Source organism: Vidua macroura, chromosome 3 (genome assembly GCF_024509145.1).
Source record: "Vidua macroura isolate BioBank_ID:100142 chromosome 3, ASM2450914v1, whole genome shotgun sequence".
Taxonomy (NCBI): Eukaryota; Metazoa; Chordata; class Aves; order Passeriformes; family Viduidae; genus Vidua; species Vidua macroura.
Window position 1 is genome coordinate 97,165,356 of NC_071573.1, and position 24,093 is coordinate 97,189,448.

A 24,093-nucleotide genomic window follows, 5' to 3' on the forward strand; every position below is an offset into this window, starting at 1 on the left:
GGCAGCTTTCTGTGGTCCTTGCCTCCTACTCATTGTCCTTTTTCCTCACATGTCTATTTACTTTTGACATGCAACATACAGTAGGAGCATCCAGCATGCCGAAATTCAGCTCAGTGTTGTGGCACCCCCAAAACCCATTAAATGTACCAAACACATGCTCCAAAATGATCACTCTCTGGCATAAGTCATGTTCCTCTTCCCTCATCTCATAATGCTGGCTGGCTTCTGCGTGCTTTTAAACAAGCAAGATGTAGGCTTGAGCCAAACGCCTATCCCAGAAAGCACCTCTTCCCACTGCTCATTTCCAGGGGTATAAGTGTCATCCAGTCAATCTTAAACTAAGGCAAACATGGTATTTTGAGACATTCAGTGGTGCTTTCACACCTGTTCAAAACATCACTGTTTTAACCCTCAAGAAAGAACATGGGGAAAATTGTGACTCCCTGAAAATGAAAGCCAATTCAACATGGGGTAGACATGCCATGTATTTCAGGTTAGAGAATAAAGCCCAGGTCAACTCTACATGGGACAAGAACATAATTTCACTGACAAAATACAGCACTCACCAATATTCCTGGGACCTCATTCATCACATTCTTATAATTGAGGATACTGATTATTTCTACCAAGATTCCTTTTAGAAGAACCACCTTGGTATTGAAATGTTCTGCAGCTGCTACTGTTGCTTTGTATTCATCATCATGAGCCACAGTCGTATCACTCAGTACCTCAATTCAAGGAGTATCTCACATTTTCATTCACCACCCACTGTAATCTTCTCATTTTTACTGCAGTCAGTCAAGCAGAGCAACTATGGTGATATTGTCTTTTTAAAAGTCACAAAAAGTGTCACTCACACATAATTTGCATGTCTGTACAATGTTCATATTACTTACAGACACACCTAAGAGATTAAAAAAGAGAAAAATGTTCATTATTCTAAGTTACCTTATATATGTCAATAGATCAGAACACATTCTGTACATAGAAATGAACAGAAACCATGCAGAAATAATGTTAAGTTAGTTGGTGGATAGCATCTAAGAGTAATCAGCTTATCTTCCTATGAACATGGTCACATTAGATCAGATGAAAAGCACATTTACAAAACTATACTTTCTCCAGTGGCCAAAGATGGACTTTTACTGACTGCTGGAGCCCAAATGTAAGAAGCAAAGCCAAAATTTTTAAAACTTGGCTGAAAAATTAGTCTGAAGAGATGCTTTCAGACAAAAAGCAGTAATTGTGATGATACAGCTAACCATTATTATCTAGCAACACAGAAGAAATGATGATTTAAAAAAAAAATCATCTTTCTTGTTAGACCTTGAGATGGAAGTTGGAAAAACCAGGTCAGTTTTAGGTTACAATTTCTATATTAGTGTCTCCATTTTCAAAAAGCACAGAGATGCAATTTGTTTTAAAGACACAGTGGGAATTAATGGAGATCAGCAACAGAGTCTTTGTCTCTACGCTCCCCTTCTGACTTACACATAAGTCATCTTTCCTCACCCTTTCCCTAAGTGATCTGTATTAACAGTAATTTCCTTTTATTATAGCCACTTCATTAATCCTTTTGCCCTACCCTCCTGCCAGACAACTCCAAAAAGTTACGTACTTCACAGGAGACAAGAAGTGTGTAGCAGATACATGGTATGGGAGGGGGCAGGATACACAGGTCCATGGAGGTCCCAGACAACACACACTAGCTTGCCCAAATTCCTGGAAGATGGATTATATGTGACTTACTAGAGATAAGCTATGAATTTTATTAAGTACAGGATATGTATTCTCTTCTGCAAAAGAGATTTAAGTATAAGTTTCATTAATTTTGAAGTACAAGTTACAGCCATCTCAAGTCAATCACAAAATTCAATCATACAAAACAACATACTATCAGACTTCATCAGATTTCAGTAGATTTAACATTTAGTGCAGGTGAACATTACATAGCAGCTCCTATACAAAGAGGAAAACCAAAAAATTACAAAATTTACTAATGAAATCTATTGGTATAGTCAGGACTACAGAGCGCACTACTCAGTATGCAGGACATTTGTTACAAAGAAGCTGTGTACATTACTTTTCATGAACACTTTAGCAAAGGTGCCAAAGGAAAAGTGCAAAAAAGTAGATATTTCTATTACTACATCTACTGTAGAATTAATTGCTTTGTTAGGAGGTGCTGGTTTTCTTCTCAGGTATTACTACTATAATGGCTAGTGATGATAAGCCAGCTGCAACACATAACAGCCAAGTAAAGCCCTTTGGAGGAGGAGGAGGAATGAATTAGGGTCCCTCTCACACTGCTTTCCCAGAACTTACAGAAACCTCATTAAACACAACACCTGTGTTCCTCTAAGAGGAGGATCAATAAGTTTCTGAGTTAGACAGTTCCATTTCCTTACAGCCATAAAATACCGAAGTGATGGACAGATTTGTCGCATGGGACAAATGCACATACATAGATCTCACAGGGAGATCCCATAAAGTTCACGCAGATTTATGGTAGGGCATAACCAACTACAATTTGTAACTTACTGGAAACAGTTTCGTGTTCTCTCCTCAGAAAAGCAATTTTAAATCTTTTTTTCTGACAAAGCAGAATCACGGATTTCTTTGACAGTACTTTGGAACCACTCCAGCGCCAGACAAAGCCTTTTCCAGAGGCGGAGCAGGGAGCGGTGCCCGGGCAGGAGCCCCCCAGGCACCGCGGGGAGAAGGAGCCTGGCCAGGCCCTGCCCGCCCTGCAACCAGCGCGCTTTGGAGCGGGAACGACTCCCGGCCGCTGTCCAGCCGCCCTTAAATACCCCAACGCGGCTGCCAAAAGCCACCACAACCCGGCGGTGCCCGTGGCGCCCCGGTCCCGGCTCGGGGGAGGACGCCGGTCTCTCCCGGGCGGGCTCTCCTCTGCCCCACTACACACACCCGACGCCGCGGCCAGCGTCTTCTCGAAGGCAGGACCGGCACCTGCAAACCTTCCCTAGACCTCCGCTCTCGCTCACCTGGAACTCAAGCCCGTAAATCACCGGCGCGTCGTCCTCCATGGCGACCCCCCCCAGCCCGGCCAGGCAGCCACCGTCGCGTCCGATGCTTTCTGACCCTCGGCGCGGCCCGTCGCCGGTCGCTTCCGGGGGCTGCGCGCGCGCAACCCCGCCCGGCCCGGCCCGAGCGCAGGCGCTGTGCGGGGGGAGCGGCGCCGGAGGCGGCGGCGGCGCGGAGGTGACGGGACGGGACGGGAGAGGAGAGGAGAGGACGGGGCGGAATGGAATGGAATGGAATGGAATGGAATGGAATGGAATGGAATGGAATGGAGCGGAGCGGTCGCGCGGCCTGAGGGCGTCCGGGTGGGCGGGTGCTCACTGGGGCTGTGCCAGGAGGAGGCCGTGAGGGAGGCCGGGCCCACCCCCGCCGCGGGGGGTCCGGGCCGGGGCTGCGGGGGCTCGCGAGCGGCGCTGCCGCCGCCGAGCGCTCCCCCTGCTTAGCCGGGCCGCGCTCGGCAGCTGCAGCGGTGGTAGCCGTGAGCCCACGCTTCACTTTGCTGAAACCGGGACCTAGCGGGTCTTTGCGACCAGGAAAGCAAATGTTGAGTCACTGGAACAGGTTGCCCGGGGATGCTGGGGAGGTCCCAAACGTGGAGGAGTTTAAGACCAGGTTGGATGGGGCTCTGAGCAACCTGGTCTAGTGGAAGGTGTCCCTGCCCATGGTAGGGCGTTTGGAATCAGGTGGTCTTGTAAGGTCTTTTTCCAAATCAAACCATTCTCTGATACCATCCTATAACACTGTTTCAAGTGTGTTTAGTGGGAGGCATTCAATCTCAATAGTTTTACAACTTGTAGAAAAGATAAAGAAAAAATACTTTCAGAATTGATTCTGTGATTAGACATTAAATGAAAAATGTCAAGGGGGAGATGTGAAATAGTGAAATTACTAAATTTTAAAGCAAGAATTTCATCATTTATATGGTACTTAGGAGTTTCACTGTGGCACCTGAGCAATAATCAAGTAATAAAACTAATTCTTGTTTGCTTCTCCTTTTTCAGTTACTATGGAGAATAATGAAAGCAGTGCTAAGGATGCAAAGAGCACCTCAGGTGAAGATGACAGCAGAGACATAGTTCAGCAGAAAACTCAGGAAGAAATTCTCTTTCATGAGGAAACCATTGATCTTGGTGGAGATGAATTTGAGTCTGAAGGGAATGAAACTGTATCAGAGGATTCAAATAATTTTGTAGATAAACTTAATGAACAAATGATGGAGAGTGTCATTATTTCAGATTCCCCGAACAATAGTGAAGATGACACAGGTGAACTTGGTTGTCTTCAGGACATAGTAGACCAAATGGAAGCTAAAGATAATCAAAAAACACAAACAGAAGTGGATAAAGAAGAGTTTTTAAGTAATGAGAGTGAAACGGAACATGAAGAAACTCCTAAAGACATTTCTGAGATTGGAACAGATGATCAGGCATCTTTAAAGGAAGACTCAATTCAGGAAGCAGTGAAGGAGGAACCAAAGTTGGGAAACAACGTTCCTGTTGAAACAAAACCAAATAATGTTGATGAGAGCACACCTGAGGACCAAATGTTGTCACCCAGTACTACCAAACCGTCTTCTGAGGCTGAGCCCATTCCTGTGTGCACCATCTTCAGCCAAGCAAACAATGCTGGTTCCCAGCCACAGTTGTTCCTGCCTGATGGTTTTGAGCCTCAGATGGTGAAATCTCCCAGTTTCAGTAGTATAATAGAGACTCCAGTGAAGTATAATCCACAGGTGGTTCAACCAAGTCCTAGTCTAAGCAAGTTCTTTGGTGACACTGTTAACACTAATACTTTAGCCTCTGATTTTTTTGATTCATTTACGACATCTAATTTTATTTCTGTTAGTAATCCCAGTGCAAGCTCTTCAGTTCCAGAGCAAATGTCCTCTCTTTCTAATGGTGGAGATGGTTCTTCATCTAACCCTACTTTCCCTGTGCAAAATGGGAGACCTGAAGCAGGTGGTCCCCCATCATCTATAGAAATAACTCAATCCCCCAAGCCATTCTCACAAATCCAAGCTGTTTTTGCTGGGAGTGATGACCCGTTTGCCACAGCCTTAAATATGAGTGAACTAGATAGAAGAAATGATGCTTGGATTCCTAGTGAGGAGACAAGAAATGTTCTCATTTCAGTTGCCACACAACAATACAGCGCTGTGTTCATAGACAAGGAGAATCTCACCATGCCTGGATTAAAATTTGATAATATCCAGGTAAGAGTCTATTACTGGATCTTCCTCTGTGATTATATTTTAGAAATAGTGTAGAGATCTGTCCTATAATCTGTGTGTCATAGTACTTCGTATTGTTGCTGATGGTCACCTTGTGTGTATTACTTCAATTCTAATTAGAAAATGCAGTGTCACTGCTGCCTTGTACAGGAAGAGACTAAAACCAGATCTCATTTATTCATAATGACATTTGTTTGCTGCATTGAAAACCAGTGTTGACAGTTTCTGTAGAAGCCAAAGCTGTTTGTATTTTTAAGTACTTTATTTCTGGTCCTCTGAGTTAGTAAGATAATACTCACATTTGGAATATATACACACCTCTAAGCTGTGCTACAGAGTCTAAGCAAACAGCTTTGTTTGTGGAATTCCCTGTTGTGATTGAGTGGGAAATAATTTCACTCATGTTCGCAGTGGTCTCAATAATGTTAACACTGACTGAAATGGCATCATATCTATCTTCCCTAAGATTTCTATCTTCCATTGCATTCCCAAGCAATGGAAAGGTATAACCTCTAAGAAAGATTGAGTGCTGCAGCAAGCTGCTAGGAAGGGATAATCCTAAAATTAAAAGAAAAAAACTAGAGGAGATCACAAAGCAAACAGCATAGTAGTGAAAAGTAATTTTTTGTCTTCTATCAATTTCTAACAGGTGAGAAGGCATAAAGCTTTTTTTTTCAGAATTTGGGAAATTTTACTGTCATGTATTCAGGATTTCTCATGAAGTAGTTTTATCCTGACTGCTCAGCCAGGCTAACCATCATGATGTTTTTTTTTCTTTTTTCTTGAAACAGGCTAATCCTACTCTTTGATATCTATGCCTCTAGATAGTAGAATTGTTGTGTAGATAGATGGTGTTGAGCGTTTAGATGCTTTAATCCTTAATTATGCATAACAAAGACCATCAGTCAATAGTCAAATACAAGCAGAGAGCAGTCTGCAATAACTTCCCAATCTGCAGGAGCTATCAGAGGAGTTTCTGGAGTGAATCAGGTCCAGACTTATAGATGAATTATCTGAAAAATCTTGGGTTTCTGTCACAAGCAATAAATACCAGTTTAGATATACGCCACACTGCTGCTGATGTAAAATCATCAATGGAATTAAAGGAAATCCTAATGCTTTCCTTATTGTTTAAGAATTATAAGAGTTTTCTAGACATGTCCACAGGGACAAGTTCTGAAGTGCTTTATGTTTAGAAAACCTTCCTCACTTTCAGTTACTGCTTTTCTGTGGCCTGAGTGCATGCCTTGACTGATTTGACGTCTCCTAGTTTGGTATCATTGGTATCATTGCCTCAACAGCGACACCATAGCATTGCAAATTGTGCATTTTACTGTAACTGTAATTGTAGAGTGCTTGAAATGTCAACTGAAACATTGTGGGAGGTATATTTTCAATGTTAAAGTAGCTTCCAACAAGGGTCATTACAGCTTTGGTATGAATAGTTTGCTAATGATGAATGTTAATGCAAGATGTTAAACCAAGCTACATACAATGGACAGAGAAGTTGTTTGAAGAATGCATTTGCAGTGAGCGAACTCTAAGTGTGCTTCAGGGAAGGACTGAAATTTCACATTATATGTACTGACGAGCTTGGGACTTTATTTTTTGCCCTGCTTGCTCAGAAAGTGTATTGTAAGACACGTCTTACGTAGATAAATCACACCAAGAAAAATACTGAATGATTTTTATTTCAGCTGCATGTTACTTTTTGACAATAATTTAAAAAACATTGTTTTTTAAACTTATGTTGGGTTATGTATGGTAAAGATAACAGTGTTTTTTTTGTAACAGTGTTCTCAAAGTGTCAGAACAAATCTGAGTTCTGCTTTTTATAGTCTTTCCATTACACCTTTTTTCATGAGTTCCTCTCTTCTGTCATTGTCCTTTGTTTCATTACATTCATTTTTACTGTTTCCTACACCAAAGGACTGTTGGATCAAAAGTACTGTTAGGGGGATTTAAAAATTCTCCTGTATTTATGTCATTCTGCACACACTCTCTTTTCTTAATTCTTTGGGCTCTTCTGTCAGGAAGATCTTTTGTTTATTCGTAGGGTAAGTGACATCACTAGAGGTAAAAAATTTCCATGTAGTGAAACGGTAGTTCTCATTCCTTAAGAAGCTAGACAGAAAACACAAATATATATCCCATCACTGTCCATGGAGAAAGTTGAAACACTTAATGTCAATTGTCTTTGTCACAGCTAAGCTCTGCTGTTACTAGTTCAGTCTCTTTTTAGGCAAACAGCTATTGAGCTCAGATAGCCCAGTTTCTCTGACTGATGCCTGCAGCTAGTTCTTTTGAAATTTAAAACACTTGTTGAAGGGTTGCTGTTTACTTTGGTTTATGATCTCTCAAAGTTTATTTTCTGTGGATATTTAAGGCTAACTTACTGTGTACATGTTTATTTTTGATCAATAGATTACACCTTTCAATGTTAACATACATTACAAAAACCTGTAAAACTTTCTGGTTTTTATAAGAGCTTTGAGGAATATTTTATAAGATCTGTGAATCACAATAGTAGAAGAAGCAAATAAACCTGAATGTGTCAATGCTAACTGAAACCTATCCATGGAAGAAAAAATATAGCAAATTATGTAGAGTAAATGTAGAAGTTTTCATTCCAATGCTGTATATACACATGCAGTTATATTTATTACACACGTAACATAACATTTAATTTTGTTGAAATGATGTTTTAAATAGTCTCTTTATCTGTTTTCTTTTTCTGTTCCATGAACACCAAGGGAGATGCAGTAAAAGACCTAATGCTTCGCTTCTTGGGGGATCAGGCTGCAGTGAAGAGACAAGTTTTAAATGCCAACTCTGTAGAGCAGTCATTTGTAGGCTTAAAACAGCTAATTGTAAGTAACAATCATCATATAATACATATTGTGTTTCTCTCAAGATAATTGGGAGCTACTAACTGAGGAGGAACTGAGAAAAAAACCTGTGTATTAGTCTATTCCTGACTCTTCAATAGTACTAGCCAAACTACAGTAGTCTTTAATGGGAATGACACTGGGGTTTAACTATTTGGGTTTAAATCACATAGTGCACATTTTTTTACATGCAAAAGTTACAAAAAAGTATTTTAAATGACTGTGAGTTTTTATGTAATACAAATGGTTGCAAAACAGATTTTAATCATGTTTTTGTTTACCTGTGTATGTACTTAATGTTTTGACCTGAGTGTTTTACAAAAAGACATAAAAGCTGTAAATGGCAAGCCAAACTGGTATGATGATTTCAACTGCCTGATTTTTTATTTCAGTGCAGAAAATTAAAGCAAATTACTTCTAGAGGAAAGCTTAACTTAATCCTTTCATTAACGTAAATATTTCTGTTCTGAAAATAGTTGTGTCTAGCAGCCTTGTAAACCTTGCCTTGTTCCTTTAACCATTGTGTTCCTGTGTAAAATTCATTACTACTACATGACTGAGCCTTACTTAATCTGATGACATAACAAGATGGTTTGGATTTACTTTATTTCTGAAAAAATGGATGAAAAATTACTGAGGAAAAGTAGTGAGGAATTATCAGGACAGACTGTATTTAGTATTTAACATCTTTTAATGTAATTGTGTGACTTTACATGTAAAGCTCCCAAAGAGATGACTTTTTTGTCATGTTAGGAATAATCTAGGGGGTCTCAGCAAACACCGTTAAAGGAATTCAGAGGTAATTTTAGAAACCAAATATGAAAAAACAGATTGTATTCTCCACCCTAGACACATTTTTTTGTTTATCTCAGTATTTTACTTGACTTGAGAGGGGAAAATAATCTTATGCAAAAGTCTTGTACCCATCAGTGTCTTAAGTAGGAAAAACTTTTTTTCCACACTTACTTTCCATCTTCTGGAAGAGAATTTTTGATGTGTGGGAAATGCCTTTCTATTTAGCCTGTTAGTGGTGTCTATGCAAGATGTTCTTCTATGCTGCAGACCGTCTTGTACCTTAATTAATATGCTGTTGCTGATACTGTTTTTGATTTGCGCCTCCTCTTAAGCATCAGAGGAGTAGTGTTAAAGCTTTTAGACACAGAGCAGTGAAGCTAGGAGGCAGTCTGCAGCTGTAGGATATTTTGTTACTTATGGCACTTAATTATGTTACTTGTGGGTTTTTTTTGTTGTTGTTGAGTTTTTTAAATTGCCTTATTTAGAACTGTGCGGTTTTTTATAAAATAGAAACCATTTGGGTAGAACTTAGAATGTTCTTTGGTTTTCAAGGCTTTCAGTCATTAGCTGTTGGCTGGTTTTGAGTATGCAAAATAACTTTCTCAGTTTCATTTGCAGAACTCCTTTCTTTTTATGATGAGAATTAGTTGGTCTTTTTTTGTTCCCTTGCAAACATTGCATTTCTTCTTAAAGTCTAAATGTGGAAAATTTATTTCTGATTGACTATAGTCTTTAAATTTAAGGGATTTCAGACTTAAAACATTAAAATCCTATGCTAGATGATATTAACTAAAAAGATATATGCGTTTTACATAAGCAATAGGCCAGAATGGCATATAATAGCTTTTCTGTTACTAGTCACAAATTTTACTTTCTTTATGAGTGAATTTGTGACCAAATATGTTCAGCAAATAAATCTTTGAATGCAAAGGACAGTTTGCAGGCAAAATTTATATTTATATTAAGAACTAGTGAATATTGGGACTATTGCTATGCAGTTTCCAGAAAGTGGAGATTTTTTTTCCTTAGCTGTTTATTTGGTATCCTTTTGTGCTACACATGAACATGAGATTTTTTGTCACCCAATTCAATCCCTTGCAGTAACTTAGAAGAGTGTACTTTGAATGCATTTGCACTGCAGAAGAGAAATGCTTAGAATTAGGATAAATTTCACCTTTAGACTGATACCTATTACTTAGGTGTTTACATGTGAGTTGTTGTCTGAACTCTTAAGTCAATAGAGAACTTATAGTACAGTCCCTTATCACAACCTAAATTTAGATGGGTTCCCATCTAAAAGTCCCAACACTCTGTAGGAAGACACTAGTGACAGCTGAAACCAAAAGTGAATGTTTAGTCCCATTATGAAGAAATGTGTTAGGATAAAATTCTCAGATGATCTTGGGCAAACTCCATTGCATTATGGGAACAAAAAAAAAAAAAAAAAAAAAAAAGGAAAAAATAAAAACAGTATTTTGAGCCTGTCTACTTCAGAGGAAACTGCTTCTTTAGTGTCTAGTTACTATTTTAATCCTTCATGGATGGAAAAATATGCTCACCAGTATACCAAATCTTCAAACCATGGGTCTTCAGCTACAATTCTGAAGCGCCTCTATTCTACCATATGATTAATTCTGTTCGCTTATTTGGCTGTTTTAATAAATACAAATATACTGCTTCTACTTTCAAAGGCTATTCCAGAAGTTCATTCCTTTGGTTGTTAATCAAAGGCATTCTAATCAGTCCTCCCTCATAATCTTTTTGTAATCAAACCTAAAGTTGTTTACAATAATTTAAGTGTTTTGGTCTTATGTTGCTTTTTAAGTAATTTTGTTTTCCTTAATATTTGCATCTTCTCCCCTGCTACTTTGTATGAACAGACAGCCATGGCATTTCCACTTCTCAGATTCTCTTTTTAAAGCAAAAAAATAACCCTTCTCTAGCTATCTCATCATGGATGCCTTTGTAATCATCTTTGGAACTCTTCTCAGACTCTCTCCCAATTGAAACTAACGTCTTTTTGTTATCACTGCTCACAACTCAGCGCATTACATTGTAAATGACATAAGCCTTGTGTTTTACCTTGTCTGTTTTTCTGATATTGTAAATCATCTGATCCCTGTTTAGTGATGTGGTCCTTACATATTGACAGTACCACCTCCTAGGTTACATCTACAAATGAAGATACCACCTCTTTTAACCAGGGCCACAAAGGAATACCTTATATTGGACTGTTTCCAAGGTGCATTCTCAAGTAGTACCTTCTCACATTGCTGTAAAAGTTCCAGTAAAAAACATTTAAGTAAAAACACTTCTGTGAGTAAGATGCAGTTAGTGCTTGCAGCAAAGAATGTTGGAGACTGATGTCCGTTTGGGGGGATCATAATGCAGTCTGCAAAAGCTTCCTCAAGTACAACTAATTGTCAGAAAACAAAATTTATGAAGAAGTTGATAAGCTGAACTTCCAAAGGTGCACCTTTTCCGATGAGATCACCAACAGTAGCATCATGTCGAAGATGAATAGTTTTTCATCAGGAACTGAATTCAAGTTGTTAAACTTGGTAAACAAAATTGTTCAGCATCAATTTGGTCTCTAGATGATTTGAATGAGATTTTTGCTAATAAGCCAAAGATGGTTTATTGAACAACTGTACTTCCACATTTTCAGTTTCTTCTATGGGATGGGCAGCAGTGAATAGGAAATGCTCTACTGGTAGCAAAACGGTGTGGAAGTGGTGTAGGTGAATTAGTTTTACAACTTTAAGGCTTTAAAGAGATAAGGGGCTGCTGGAGCAGTTCTGCACAATAATTCTATAATAATTTGTGAATAAAGTTATATATCTGTACTGGATAAGTTTTTATATTTCTTAAAACAGAAAATCTGGATTTTCAATTTCTAAAACGTTTTGTTAATCTGGCATAGGAATGTGCCTTTACATCCAGAGCAAATGAACGTAAGCAAGATCTCATCGCAGTGTTGCTTTGTTTTAAAGTTGCAAATACAAGGTGCAAGCTGCAATTATGTTGGTTCTTGCTATTCCATATTTTAGACTGGTTTTTTACCCTCATTTGAACAAATAGTACAATCTTGCTTACCAGAGGTCCATGTGATGTTTGGAGTTGTAAGGTGCCTGCAGCCAGAGGAATTCAATCTTTCAGAGGTATTATCACATACTTACAAAAAGAGTGCTGTATCCTGCCATTGTAAATATGTAATGTTTCCTCCAAGTATGGAATAATATCCTCAAGCTGCTAGACTAAGAAAGGGTTACTATCTACATTTTCTTAACTGATGTGTAAATGCTCTACCAATGTAATTTACAGGGGAGAAGCATGTCATAGCTAGTGGAGGAGGACATTTTAATCACTTTAATGGTGTTACAATGTAGAGTTAATGACTCCCTCTGAGTCTATTTTATAGAAGTCATATATTGTTACTTTTGCACGAGTAATGTTGTGCTTTTGCATATATTTTCAAATATAACAAACCTGGTATACGGTGGTATAACATACATATTCACTTTAATAAGTTATAAATTATCCTTAAAAATAGGAGAGGGGATTGTTCTTTTGTTTCTAAATCAGTGAGCATTTTCCTGCAGTTTTATGGCTGATTTGAGAGACTGTGGGAGCAGCACAAACTGTAAATATGTGCTTTTGGGAAGAGGTTTAATTTCTGTACTAAGAAGCAAGTATTTATTGGAGAAAATGTCAGTGGTTTTCCTGAGAGACTGAATAAAGTTATAAATTGTCTTTGTGTATCAGAGGAGTTCCCTTTTCATCATTGAACACATTTTCTGTAGATTTCCAGTCTGCGTGCCTCTCTGCTTGACAGAAGAATTACATTTGAAATCTGTTTTACTATGCAGTTTCCCTGTCTGTATGTAAACCTCCCTTAGGATTTCTGGGTTTTTTTGAGAAACAGAGGTGTTCTGCAAGGACTGATGCATTGTCTGGTGGATGACTGATCTGCTTGGCCTACCTTTGGTGTGTGTACAGCAGTTGGTACTGAAATGGTTTGGATTTTTAATTTTTGGTTATGGATATGGATTTTTTTTTTAATTCCTTTCACTAGATAAACATCTAGTCTAATAGTGTTTAAAAAGTACAGAAATCATGATGGCTGGTGGCTTTCATTAAAAGAACAACAGCTCCATACTTTTGGGGGGAGTGGAAAGATGATACTAACATTGTGTGGAGAGTAGTTCTCTTCTTCCAGCCTGCTGCTGTGTTAGTGAACTATTTAGTAATAATATTTGGCTGACAGTATTTTTTCTCAGAGAAATTAGTGTTTTCACACAATTACAGCTAGACAACCATATCCTGGTCATCACAGAATAATTATTTTTGTCTTTGAGAATGTTCTTCAGTATTTTTTATGCTTTATCTGAAGCTGTAGCGTCCATATTTGCTTTGGGTCTCTACTTATGACTTACAAACAAAATTCAGGTATAAGGAACCTGGATTTTTAGAACTATGTGATTGTAGATCATAGAAAGCACCAAAGTGCAAGACTTGCAAGGTTTTTAGGAATGTTTGAAATGGATAAAGATTTCTGGTGGACTGGCAACTCTTAAGTCTGGTACAATTTGCCTAAGACAATAATTTGTCCAGTTAATGTCAAATTAGAGTTGTACTGCCAGCAGTCTTCTATTAAGATTCCACAGAGAATTATGCTTCGTGACCAGCAGGCAGCTCTCATTTTGAAATCATTTCAAATATTCATCTTCCAGCAAAGACTCTTTGCACAATAATTGTCAGACTTGCTTCTCTTAGCTGTCTTGTTCAATAAAGTATATTTTGTCCATGCCTGAAATAGAATTGAAAAGATTGCAGCAACTGAGTTGGTCATAAATGATCCATTATTGTTTTTTGATCCTAACTCTCACTTGGGAAGAGAAGTCGAGCAGTTTTAGTTTAACAGTTTTTTAGTTTTTGTGTTTGCTCCTGTTCTAAGGATAATAAGAATGGAGTTTGTCTCTCCAGAATAGGAATGAATTTCAGGTAACCCATGTCAGTATCCTTCATCTTTTCTAAGTTGATACAGGTAGATGTTGAAGGATATAATAATGCATTATCAATTCCTGCTCTTCCATAAGAAAGTAGATGGCTCAGAGTCTGCCATGCTGGTTCATGGTCTTGCTGTCAGCCGACTTGTACATTTCCAGTGGAACTCAACTTTATCTGGCATCTGACAATGCAGGGAGGAGAGGTGAGGTGGTTAGTGCATGGGGATCTCTGTTGTGGCCTGTTTGCGGCCTGTGTGGCTGCAAAATGGGGCCCAGAAATTAGGGAGACTCTTCAGTTGTTACTACTGGTTTTTCGGTGTGACTGTTTGCTGTGTCAACACATTTTCTAAAACATTGGAGAGAAATTAATAAAAAACCAATTCAAGATTAGTATCTGGACTTTGCAACAACCAATATAAATGTATTTTATTCCTTCACATTTTATCAGACAACATAATTATTTTCTATTACAGTTACATTTTTTATGTATTAAGAAACTATTTTAAAATATATTACTTTCAGGAATAGCATATATTTACTTTACAATGACCTACTGGATACATGTCTCTTTAAAAACTCCTCTGTATAATAGAAGAGTATAACAGCTTAAAACCTGTGAAGCATTAATCTGTGTTTTAAGTTTTTGGTTTGTTGCATCAGACTATACAAGGCAGAAACATTATTGGGATATTTCTGTTGAAAAACTGATCAACAGTGTGAGAGTATAGTTTGATTTGTATAATTAGGAATGTTTTTGTTCTATGAATAAAAAAACATAAGAGTATTTTGAAATTAGTAATTCAGTGGAAATTCAAATGTTTATGTTTTGTAGGTGAAACAGTTGTTATTGTTCTGATTTTATCATTTATGCATTGTATTCTTCCTTGTTCTTTGTTTTTGATTTATAGGGATTTTGTATCCTGAACAATGCTAAAAGTTTATTTTCATTAGGTGAACTGTACTAGGGGTTATAATCTGAGATGCTGAAGTCAGTGAGATAAGAATGAGCATTGAATATTTTATGACCATAGAGTAACTTCGATATTACTGATAATACATGGCTGGCAATTTTTTTCTCCTTTTTTTTAGGAGAAAACAAAGTTTTGAATATTATAGCATATTCATTTATATAATCAAACATGATATAGCTTTAAGTTTAGAATTCCATATGCTATTGTATATTCTTTTGTTTTAGTGACCTGATGATATTAATACTTGATTTCCCTTTTTGCCTGATTAGACATGCAGCTTTGACAAATGACATTCTGCTTCTCACCAGCCAGCTCTTCTGACCTTGTCATTATTACTGATGGGTACATGTCGCTGCTGCAGGCAAAATCAGCAGTTGTGCATTTTAAGGACTTGATGATTTTGCTACTTATTCTTTTCTTCTTCCCAGAGCAGTAAAAACTGGAGGGCAGCTGTTGACTTGTGTGGGCGGCTTCTAACTGCACATGGTCAAGGCTATAAAAAAAGTGGACTACCTGCTAGCCATACAACAGATTCTTTACAGGTATGTTTAAATATGCCCTTGTCACTTTTTTACCAACAATATTCATAACATGATCAAACTCCTTTTCCTAATTGTAACATAGAAACTGTGGTTATTGAAGTATTTTAGCAAGATACTTTTTCTGTTTGCTTATGTAAAGTAGGCCTTCGTTTAAAACAAACTTAATTTTTTTAAGGAAAATCCAATCTTGATTCTATGTTTTTAAAGGTTTTTCCATTAGTAAAATGGAATATATTTTGCTGTTTTGGAAGACTCACTCTACTAAAGTTCATGGAACTATCTAGATTGTGAACTTTATAGTAAGATTGCACATGTTAGAAATGCGTTTCATGTTGCTTAGAAGATAAGAATCCAAATTAATAAAATATTGCAAGTGATTCAGATGTGACCAGGTGAGAACTCATGTTTTTGACCCTAGTGATTATAAAGCTCATGGAGTTTCACCAAAAGGTTTTAAGGATACCCTTGTAAAGTTGGAAAAGCAGTTAAAATACCAGACTGATAATCCATACATGTAAACTCATTTGAAAGAGAGATGTTCTAATTTTGAGGCAGGCTAATTTTTAAACTTCATCTTCAAAATCTTGAAGAAATCTTGTTTATCTTTACAAACAATTAAACATCAGTCCTCTGAGCTTTGTTTTAATGATTTGTTGAAAAGTACTATGTGAAAGAGCAGGTAAATATAAATCCTGATTCTTTTCAGTACTAGAGAAACTTTTTACTCAGCTTTTATCAGAAAAAGTTGAAAAGTTGAAATTGTATTGGATGTAGCTTTTGGTTGAAGCTAATAACAGACCTTGTCTTTCCCTTTTTTATATGTATTAATTTTTAGCTGTGGTTTGTGAGACTAGCACTGCTGGTAAAACTCGATCTGTTCCAAAATGCAGAAATGGAATTTGAACCATTTGGAAATTTAGACCAGCCTGATCTTTATTATGAATATTACCCTAACGTATACCCTGGACGTAAAGGTAAAACACTTGATTTATGAAATGCTTTTATTTTTTCCATTTTTAACAGTCATTATAAAATATTGGTTGGATTCAGGGGGTTTTTAAGGCTGAAGCATTGGAGAGCGATGGATTATGTTGGTTTTGGTTTGGTTTTTTTTCCCCAGAAGAACATGATTGATAAGTACATTAAAGTATTGCTTGCATTATGGAGGTAGTGATAAGAAGTAACAACAGGTAGAGCAATATAGGTAGGCAGTGTATTTCATGATGCTGCTACAGAGGAATGTTTTTAACAAGTAAATATAATATTTTACTTCTATGATACTGAAATTAAAAACTACCAAACTTGAATAGTTCGTTTTACCCAAAACCAGGCTTGAAAGACGATGAGAGAGTTTGTGGAAACAGATTCTATAAGCTTTTTTCTCTTCAGTTCATCCAGGTAGCATCACTATGCTGGTTTTAATATTTGCACATCCATATGCTACTGCAGGTGTTATTTCCTGGTTTCTAGGATTAAAAGAAAAAAGCCAAAATTTAGAAGTAAGTTAAAAATTCTCCTTAATTGAAACATGGTTAAATGTAATATTATTTGCTAAATAATTGAAAGTAAGTAAAATCAGAGATTTACTGTGTGTCTTATTATTGAAGAGAACAAAAACACCAGCTTCAATTCTATATAAGCAGTTTGCCTCAAGTTACAAATGCACTACTTCCCACGGCTCCAAATAGTCCATAGGTTAACCTCATAGTTCCACTACTCAGGATATTCTAGTTCTCCAGAAGTCTAGGTTAGAAAAATTGCTATTTTTAAGAGCAATTTTGCTCTTGTTCAGACTATTTTGAAATTTTATTTTCTCTGTATCTGTTATTTAGAAAAGAATAGCTCAGTGATGCAAGTACGCTGTTGAGTGTTCTTAATGTTCTTTGGCTTTCTTATTTGAACCACAATGTGTAATACAATATTTGGAGGAAGCAGTTGTTACAGGCAGCGCCACTCTGAAAAATTACAGTCCATTTTATGTGAGATGCTGGTAGCCTTGGGGTAGATGGGTAACCTAGAAAAGTAGAAGATTTTGAGGTTTCTGAGGAAGGGAAGTTGGTGTCAGAGAGTTCACGATTTTTTGCAGATTATTTTGCATAGTGATGCAAAAGATCAGTTGCAGCCCAGAAAGGCCAGTGTGGACTGCTTAGAGCAACTCCCTCTGACGTTACTCATCGTCCTTCAGGTAATCACAGGCAATCCACTGGGAAGGAATGGTGTCAATTGGAAGAGTGAAAGAGGTCCTGGTCATCAGGTTGGACAGCTTTTTGGACCTAATGTTCTTAGGGCAGCTACACACATGATGCTATAGAAATAGTAGTCTTCCACAGACCATATGTATGTCTCCACATCTTTTTCAATATTAAAAATAAACTATTTTGTATAAGAAAAATCTTTGCAGGTCATGTCAGTATTTGAGGTACTTGAGTGCTCATGCCACAGATGATGCAGGGAGCAGCAGCTCTGGACAGTCTGGCCGGGTGTTCAAATCACCTGTCCTGTGACTGAGCTTTGGATCCTGGAGCAACCACTTAACCACTGTGGCTATTTCATAAAAGTTATGAGGATATTGACGGTGAAAAATGGTGAGCTTAAGGAAGATAGTCTATTTCATTATTATATGTCTCAGTTAATTTTTAACAGTTGAACATACCAACTGGGACCATAATCTGATCACTTGTAAGGAAAGTAGGATCAAGGTTGGATGGAGCTGACCTGCTAGTTGTAGATATCTCATATAAATCCATATATGTGATTATTATGTGGGAACAGCTGTTAAACATTCTTTACATAGTTTTGAGGAGAGAGAAATAGCATTTCCAGGGATGTAGGAGAACACAAGCAGTTGTTTTTTGTCTAGCCTTAAACTATGCTATGCTGGATAATGGATAAAGAAATTTAGTATACATGCATTGTTAACCAGCTAATTTAAATAATAAAATACAGATAAATCATTCCTATATTTTAGTTGAAATATATTAGTATGAATACACAATCCACTGCTATTTGGTAATTTTGTATATCATTTTGTGGTGTAATAAGCCTAAAAGAAACGGCTTAATTTCAACAATTTTAATTTTGATTCATGGTATGTAAATGAAGTAAGCACTTAAAAGTCAATTTAAGAAGAGAGAATATAGATATAAATTATGTTCCCATTAATTGTGATACAGTTAATACTTTGCATAATTTCTTTGTATTCAAAATATTCATAATAAGAAACATAGTACATTAGGAAGTTTTCTGGTTTTATGCGGGAAGTAGGGGAAGTTCAAAACTTACAGCAATGAGAATAGCCTTTCATCGATTAATCTCTGAGAGATCTGTCTCAAAGAATTTAAGTTACAAGTAACTGTATGAAAAGTGAAAGATGCCTTTCCATTAATGTAATTTAACATGGCCAACGTAGTCCTCTTAATTTCCCTCTGAAACTCGCCTAAAGCTGTTTCCCTTTCAATCACTGCTGCTAATCCTCATTTCCTCCTCATATTTTGTATGGCATTTGCAGCTATGATGTGCATTGACCCCACTATTGTTGTCTTTATCATGGCTGTAAGATCTAATCATTCTGGAATCTTCCTTTCCTGGTTTCTATGGGCTCTTTGTTCTGCATGGCTTATTTTTTTCCCCCATGGTTTCAGTAGCGGTGTTTAGTTTATGTTTGGTATTGTTGTCTGTGTATCAGGATTTCAGTTACCTGAAAGCAAGATGTTGCACACATTAGAGTTTGGGTGAACTCCTGAAACTGCCTGTGATATCAGCCAGGATGCCCATAAACACAGACAATGAGGTCTTTGGCAATACTACTCCTACTAGTGGTAATTATAATAATTTAATAAAAACAACAATCTTCCTTTCCTGGTTTCTATGGGCTCTTTGACTATCTGCATTGCCTGTAGGAGTGCAGCCTCTCAGGAGGCTGATTCTGCAGGGATCCTTGTGTTGGCCAGTGGGGTTGGTTAAGGCACTTGTAGATCATTCCTGATTGATAAGGAGCAGAGAACAGGCTGTTCTCATTTTCTGGTAAAATCTTAAAATTCCTTAGTTATAGGTTTAGTTCTTTTAAATTCATCTGCATAAAGAAGCTAAATAGTCCTATTTTTTCATATATTTTTCTTTCATGATAGGTAGGTCCTTAGGTCAGGAACCCTGTTTCAGATTGCTTCCTGCACATCTTCATTGTTCCACGTGGGATACGTAAGGCTGAATTTTTGTCACCATTCTCATGTCAGATGGATTTCAGGAATTTTTTTTAAGTGTTTTAACTTTATATTTACACAGTCTGACCCACTTCTATTCATACCATTTGTGTCTGTGTTCCTTGGGATACATAATAAACTCATATGATAGCTTGCCTAACCTGAGACAGCCTTTCCATTGGTAATGCCTATGTGTTTCTGAACCTGTGAGAGCCAACAATTAAAATGGAACATTAAAATGCTATTTCATTCTTTTATGAGGTGATTTGGGCTTGCTTCTGGTTAATAGAGCAATAAATTCCAGAAAAGTTAATGCTACCAACATGAGTCTTCTGAAGCTAGAAAACTTGTGAATAATTTATTTTGTATTGCAATGGGGGAAAAAATAAGCTATGCATAAGTAAAAATTGAACTTCTGTTCCCCTGACCAGAAGTTTATGTAACATGGGGTGGGGTTTCTTTCCCTTTACCCTTTTCATTTTCTTTCTGATGATGCAGCATCATCTGTATTCCCCTAAATAAAATCAGTCTTCTATTCTCTGCTGGGAAGGGCCTAAATTAGGAACATGGCATTAAATATCTAGTTGTATGTGTTCTAGAAACTTACTTCATAGTGTATTCCTTCCCTTGAGCTCTAGTTTCAATGCCAACACAAGTTTTTAAAAGTGTGGCAGTGTTGTGACTAGCGATACACTAGTGTGTCCTGCGATAGGATGGCACTTCTGGGTGGATAGTGATTGTTTAAAAAAATAACATAAATTTTATATATATACATAATATTTTTTTCTATCTATATAAAATAGTGTGAGTCTAGATATCACAACTGTTTTAGCATTTTTCGCTACTGCTATTATTATGACATTAGTAATAGCCACTGTATTTAGAATTTTTATCAGAAATATAAGAAAAAATTGATAGAAAAAATTTGTGTGTGATTTCATTTTTTATGTGTCCTTAGTTACTCAAGCCATGGCCTTAATTTGTTTCTTTTATTCAGTTTTGAAATTCCAGTCTTTCTAAGGGAATCATATCATACATGGTCTAGAATGTCACACCCAACCCATGTTGTTAACAAGTTTTCAGCGCTGATGTCTAAGGTGAACTGTAATAATTGTTACTACCTTTTGTAAGCTTATAAAATAGCAAAAATTGTGGTGAGAAACTTGTTTTATGTCTGTTGATACAGAGATACTCTGTTAGCTGTGAAAACACTTATCCATCCAAAGTATTTCTCTAATACCCACAAAAGACATTTTACAGGTGTCTGGACTGTGTATAGTGCAGAGGACTAAGTACAGTCGAAAGGTCAACCTGAAGCTTGGTCCTGTTTCTGAATGTCAGCCTATGCCATAAGTAAGGAGAGACTTGGATTGGGGAAATTACCTCCTTTATGTGATGCCTCTGCAGCGGTGTTTGACCATTTTGAGTTTGCTGTCTTCCTTTCTTTTTCTCTTCTACTTGTCCATGCCAATAGGAGGCAGGCTGGCTGAAGCTTCCTTTTTTTTAATTTATGGGGTCTGATGATGCTATAAATCATCCTTTTTTTCACCTTCCTCAGATTTGGTTAGTGGGATAACTGTGGCAGAATGTGAAGTGGTGTGGTGAAAAAAGATTAATAATAATAAAAGGATTAATAATAAAATATTGTGGCAGGTAGAGAAACAAAAAGATATAATCAATTTAAAAACAAAAATAAGAGAAGAAATGCACAGGCTAAAGAAATTATGCCTTAGAGAGTGCTCCTCTTTGTTAATATATTTTGCAGGAAAGCAGAAAAAAAATACTCCACTTTATTGTTACACGAGGTACTGGTTTTTTCACATGTGTTACCACAAATACTGCCTTAAGTTAACGCTCCATGTCAGACTGATTGAGTCTTGGCAGTTGCTCAGGAGAGTTCTTCATTCAAGCTCATGTTGGCAGTAAAAAAAATATTAAAATATCTAGTGGAACTGGTTGTCCATTATTTTGTTTTCATGATTGTGTACCTCTCCACTGCCTCTTTAAATTCACTGTTCTGTTGCTTCAGAGCTACTGTCTACCTGTAAAATCAGCTAATACAGCTTGAATAAATACCACTCAAATGTTGTGGTTCCAGTTAGTTGTTCGGGCTTCTCAGACATGCAGATAGAATTTTTTCTGAAATAATACAGATAATTTAGTCAAGAAATGTATGTATAATCTAGCGGGGTAGAGTACTGCTAAAATACTTAATTGTGCATTCTTTCCCAAGGCTACATAGTCTCTTTGAAAACAGTGCCAGCTTTTCACAGGATTTCTTAATACTATGAGCAAGTAACCAATTTCTAAATTCTGCCTTATTACAGTTATCAGTAGGTAAGATTTAGGGTGATCTCTTTGCTGCAGGGCAATTTTTGTAGTTTTCCTGCATTCCTTCTGTTATGTTTTCTTCTCTTCAATGCAAGTAACTCCGAATTACTGAAAAAGTATTTTTGAAACTTTCTAAAACCAGATCATGATTCAGAGTTTCTGTTCTTAGGTCATGTGCAGTTAAATTGTAAAGTATGTGCAAGCATGTAATTTCAGATAAAATTTTCAAAACATTTTCTTTAAATGGCTACAAACATTTGGTCTCCTATCTCATCTTCAGTCTCTCTGGATTGAAGGTAATAAACAAAAACTTGGAAACTAGTCTGTTGAACTGGAATTTTTAAGTGTATTTTTAATTTCTAGTCAGTGAAGCTAGGATTTGAAGTTCACTATATTATCCCTCTTAAAAATCCTATAAATTACACAAATACGCTGTTGATACAAGTATGTTTGTGCATATAAAGGCAAGCATATATGCATCTCTCTATGTATATATATGTGTAAAGCAGAATATTTTTCAGAGACTTGATTTTGTGTATTTCTCTTTTACCCATTGAAGGAATGAATTGTTTCTTTTGGTTTGGTTTGGGTTTTTTTACTCTTATAAAATCCCACTTTATCCTTTCAGTAATTGATAATCTGCTCTTCTGTTTCTTTTGGGTATTTAAGATTTGTTGAACAAACTGTGGAATGCAGATCAGAAAGCATTTCTGGTTACTGGTTTGCAACAAGAAAATTCAAGGATAAAATAGCTGGTCATTGGCATACTCTTCTCTGCTCCAAAAGGGCTGTAGATGAGGGCTGCGGTTTGAATTTGATTGACATGAGGTGATGTTTATGTTTTGACAGTTATGAAAATGTGCAGCTGTTCATAAAGAAATAGAAATTGAAATCTGTGGGCTTAGAAAATTCTACCTGATCTTGCTCTTTATTCCATCTGTTCCCATGTTTTCAGTTTATCCATTTTCCTTTCTGCAGACCTTTTTTAACTTTTTAGTTTTGCCTTTTGTATGATGATAATACATGTATATATACACATACGAATGAGATTAATTCATGTGAAAGTGACAATCAAACATCACATTCTTTGAAAATAAAAATCTCCAGTATATTTAAAAGTAATTGCTAAGAAAATTGTCTTAAAATTAAACGATTTTCCATTATATATTTTTTATCTATTATTATGAAACGCCTAAAGAGGTGCAACAGAGGTCAACTGTAAAACATCAAGCTAGAATAAGACCTGTTTAACTTAAAAATAAAATTTCAATATATAGCAGTAACTGTAGGGTATTGCCTTCTGTGGAAATTAGCTTAGCTGGCATAGTTTTATTGTGTAAGAGGACATTACCGTTGAAACTGTAAGTGTGAAATAGAGAGTAAAATCCATTCTTCTGTGCTCTTAACTAAACATTTTAATTACAGGATATGCTAATTGCTTTAAATACTTCCTTGACATGTTGCCCTGTTAAATGCAGTACTGAGTGAAATATAATAGAGTATATGGGTTTGATTCTGAGTAGTTTTGCAAAAGACAGTCTATGATAAATTCAGTGTTTATATAAAATCTTCTTGTCCCTAGTGGGATGCCACAGGAATAGATATGTATGCCTGCTTATAATAGAAACCTGTTACAAAGAAATGTGTTTCCTTGCATGCTTTAAGTGGCCTAAAAGTGAGTAGGTGAAACTTTTCAGACAAGGTAATGTAATCCTTAGTCTAAAAAGCACATGTATTATTTCTGTTACAGCTGAGTGTTAGTGAAGTCAATTGTACTTTCTTTTTTTTTTTTTCCCAATATAAGTGTGTTCATTGAGGGAAGTATAGTTCCCCCGCCCCCTGCTAATCTTTTTTTTCCATAAAATTTTGTACTCCAAATTCTACAACCTGCCTTTCAGACCTTCCAAGTACTATTATTATTGATCTATTCAAGTCATCAGCATACATCATTTACTACTTCCCAATTTTCTTGTTAAACCAGATAATGTAAAATGAAAATCACAGTGTTCTGAAAATCTCTTTTGCCTTTTTTAAGTCTCACCTCTTGTCAGTTCTAACACAGCTGCTAATCAGTTACAGAATTACA

General features: G+C 36.7%; 2 protein-coding genes across 5 annotated transcripts in view; one reads left to right on the top strand and one right to left on the bottom strand.

The window, feature by feature from the left end:
- The window catches only part of EIPR1 (EARP complex and GARP complex interacting protein 1), a 73,961-nt gene extending 70,881 nt beyond the window's left edge, over positions 1-3,080 (bottom strand). For both annotated transcript variants that reach the window (XM_053972967.1, XM_053972966.1), the window contains exon 1: positions 3,006-3,080. In XM_053972967.1, the coding sequence (XP_053828942.1) occupies positions 3,006-3,047 (42 nt within the window). In that variant the 5' untranslated portion in view covers positions 3,048-3,080. The remainder of the gene's footprint in view (positions 1-3,005) is intronic.
- Positions 3,081-3,162: 82 nt separating this feature from the next.
- Positions 3,163-24,093, top strand: part of TRAPPC12 (trafficking protein particle complex subunit 12) — a 50,483-nt gene continuing 29,552 nt past the window's right edge. Inside the window, exons 1-5 of one of the 3 annotated variants that reach the window (XM_053972970.1) lie at positions 3,163-3,222; positions 4,044-5,254; positions 8,026-8,142; positions 15,364-15,477; positions 16,313-16,451. In XM_053972970.1, the coding sequence (XP_053828945.1) occupies positions 4,049-5,254; positions 8,026-8,142; positions 15,364-15,477; positions 16,313-16,451 (1,576 nt within the window). In that variant the 5' untranslated portion in view covers positions 3,163-3,222; positions 4,044-4,048. Of the gene's footprint in view, positions 3,223-3,433; positions 3,586-4,043; positions 5,255-8,025; positions 8,143-15,363; positions 15,478-16,312; positions 16,452-24,093 lie in introns of those variants that run through there. The other 2 variants (XM_053972971.1, XM_053972968.1) reach the window with 2 other exon arrangements.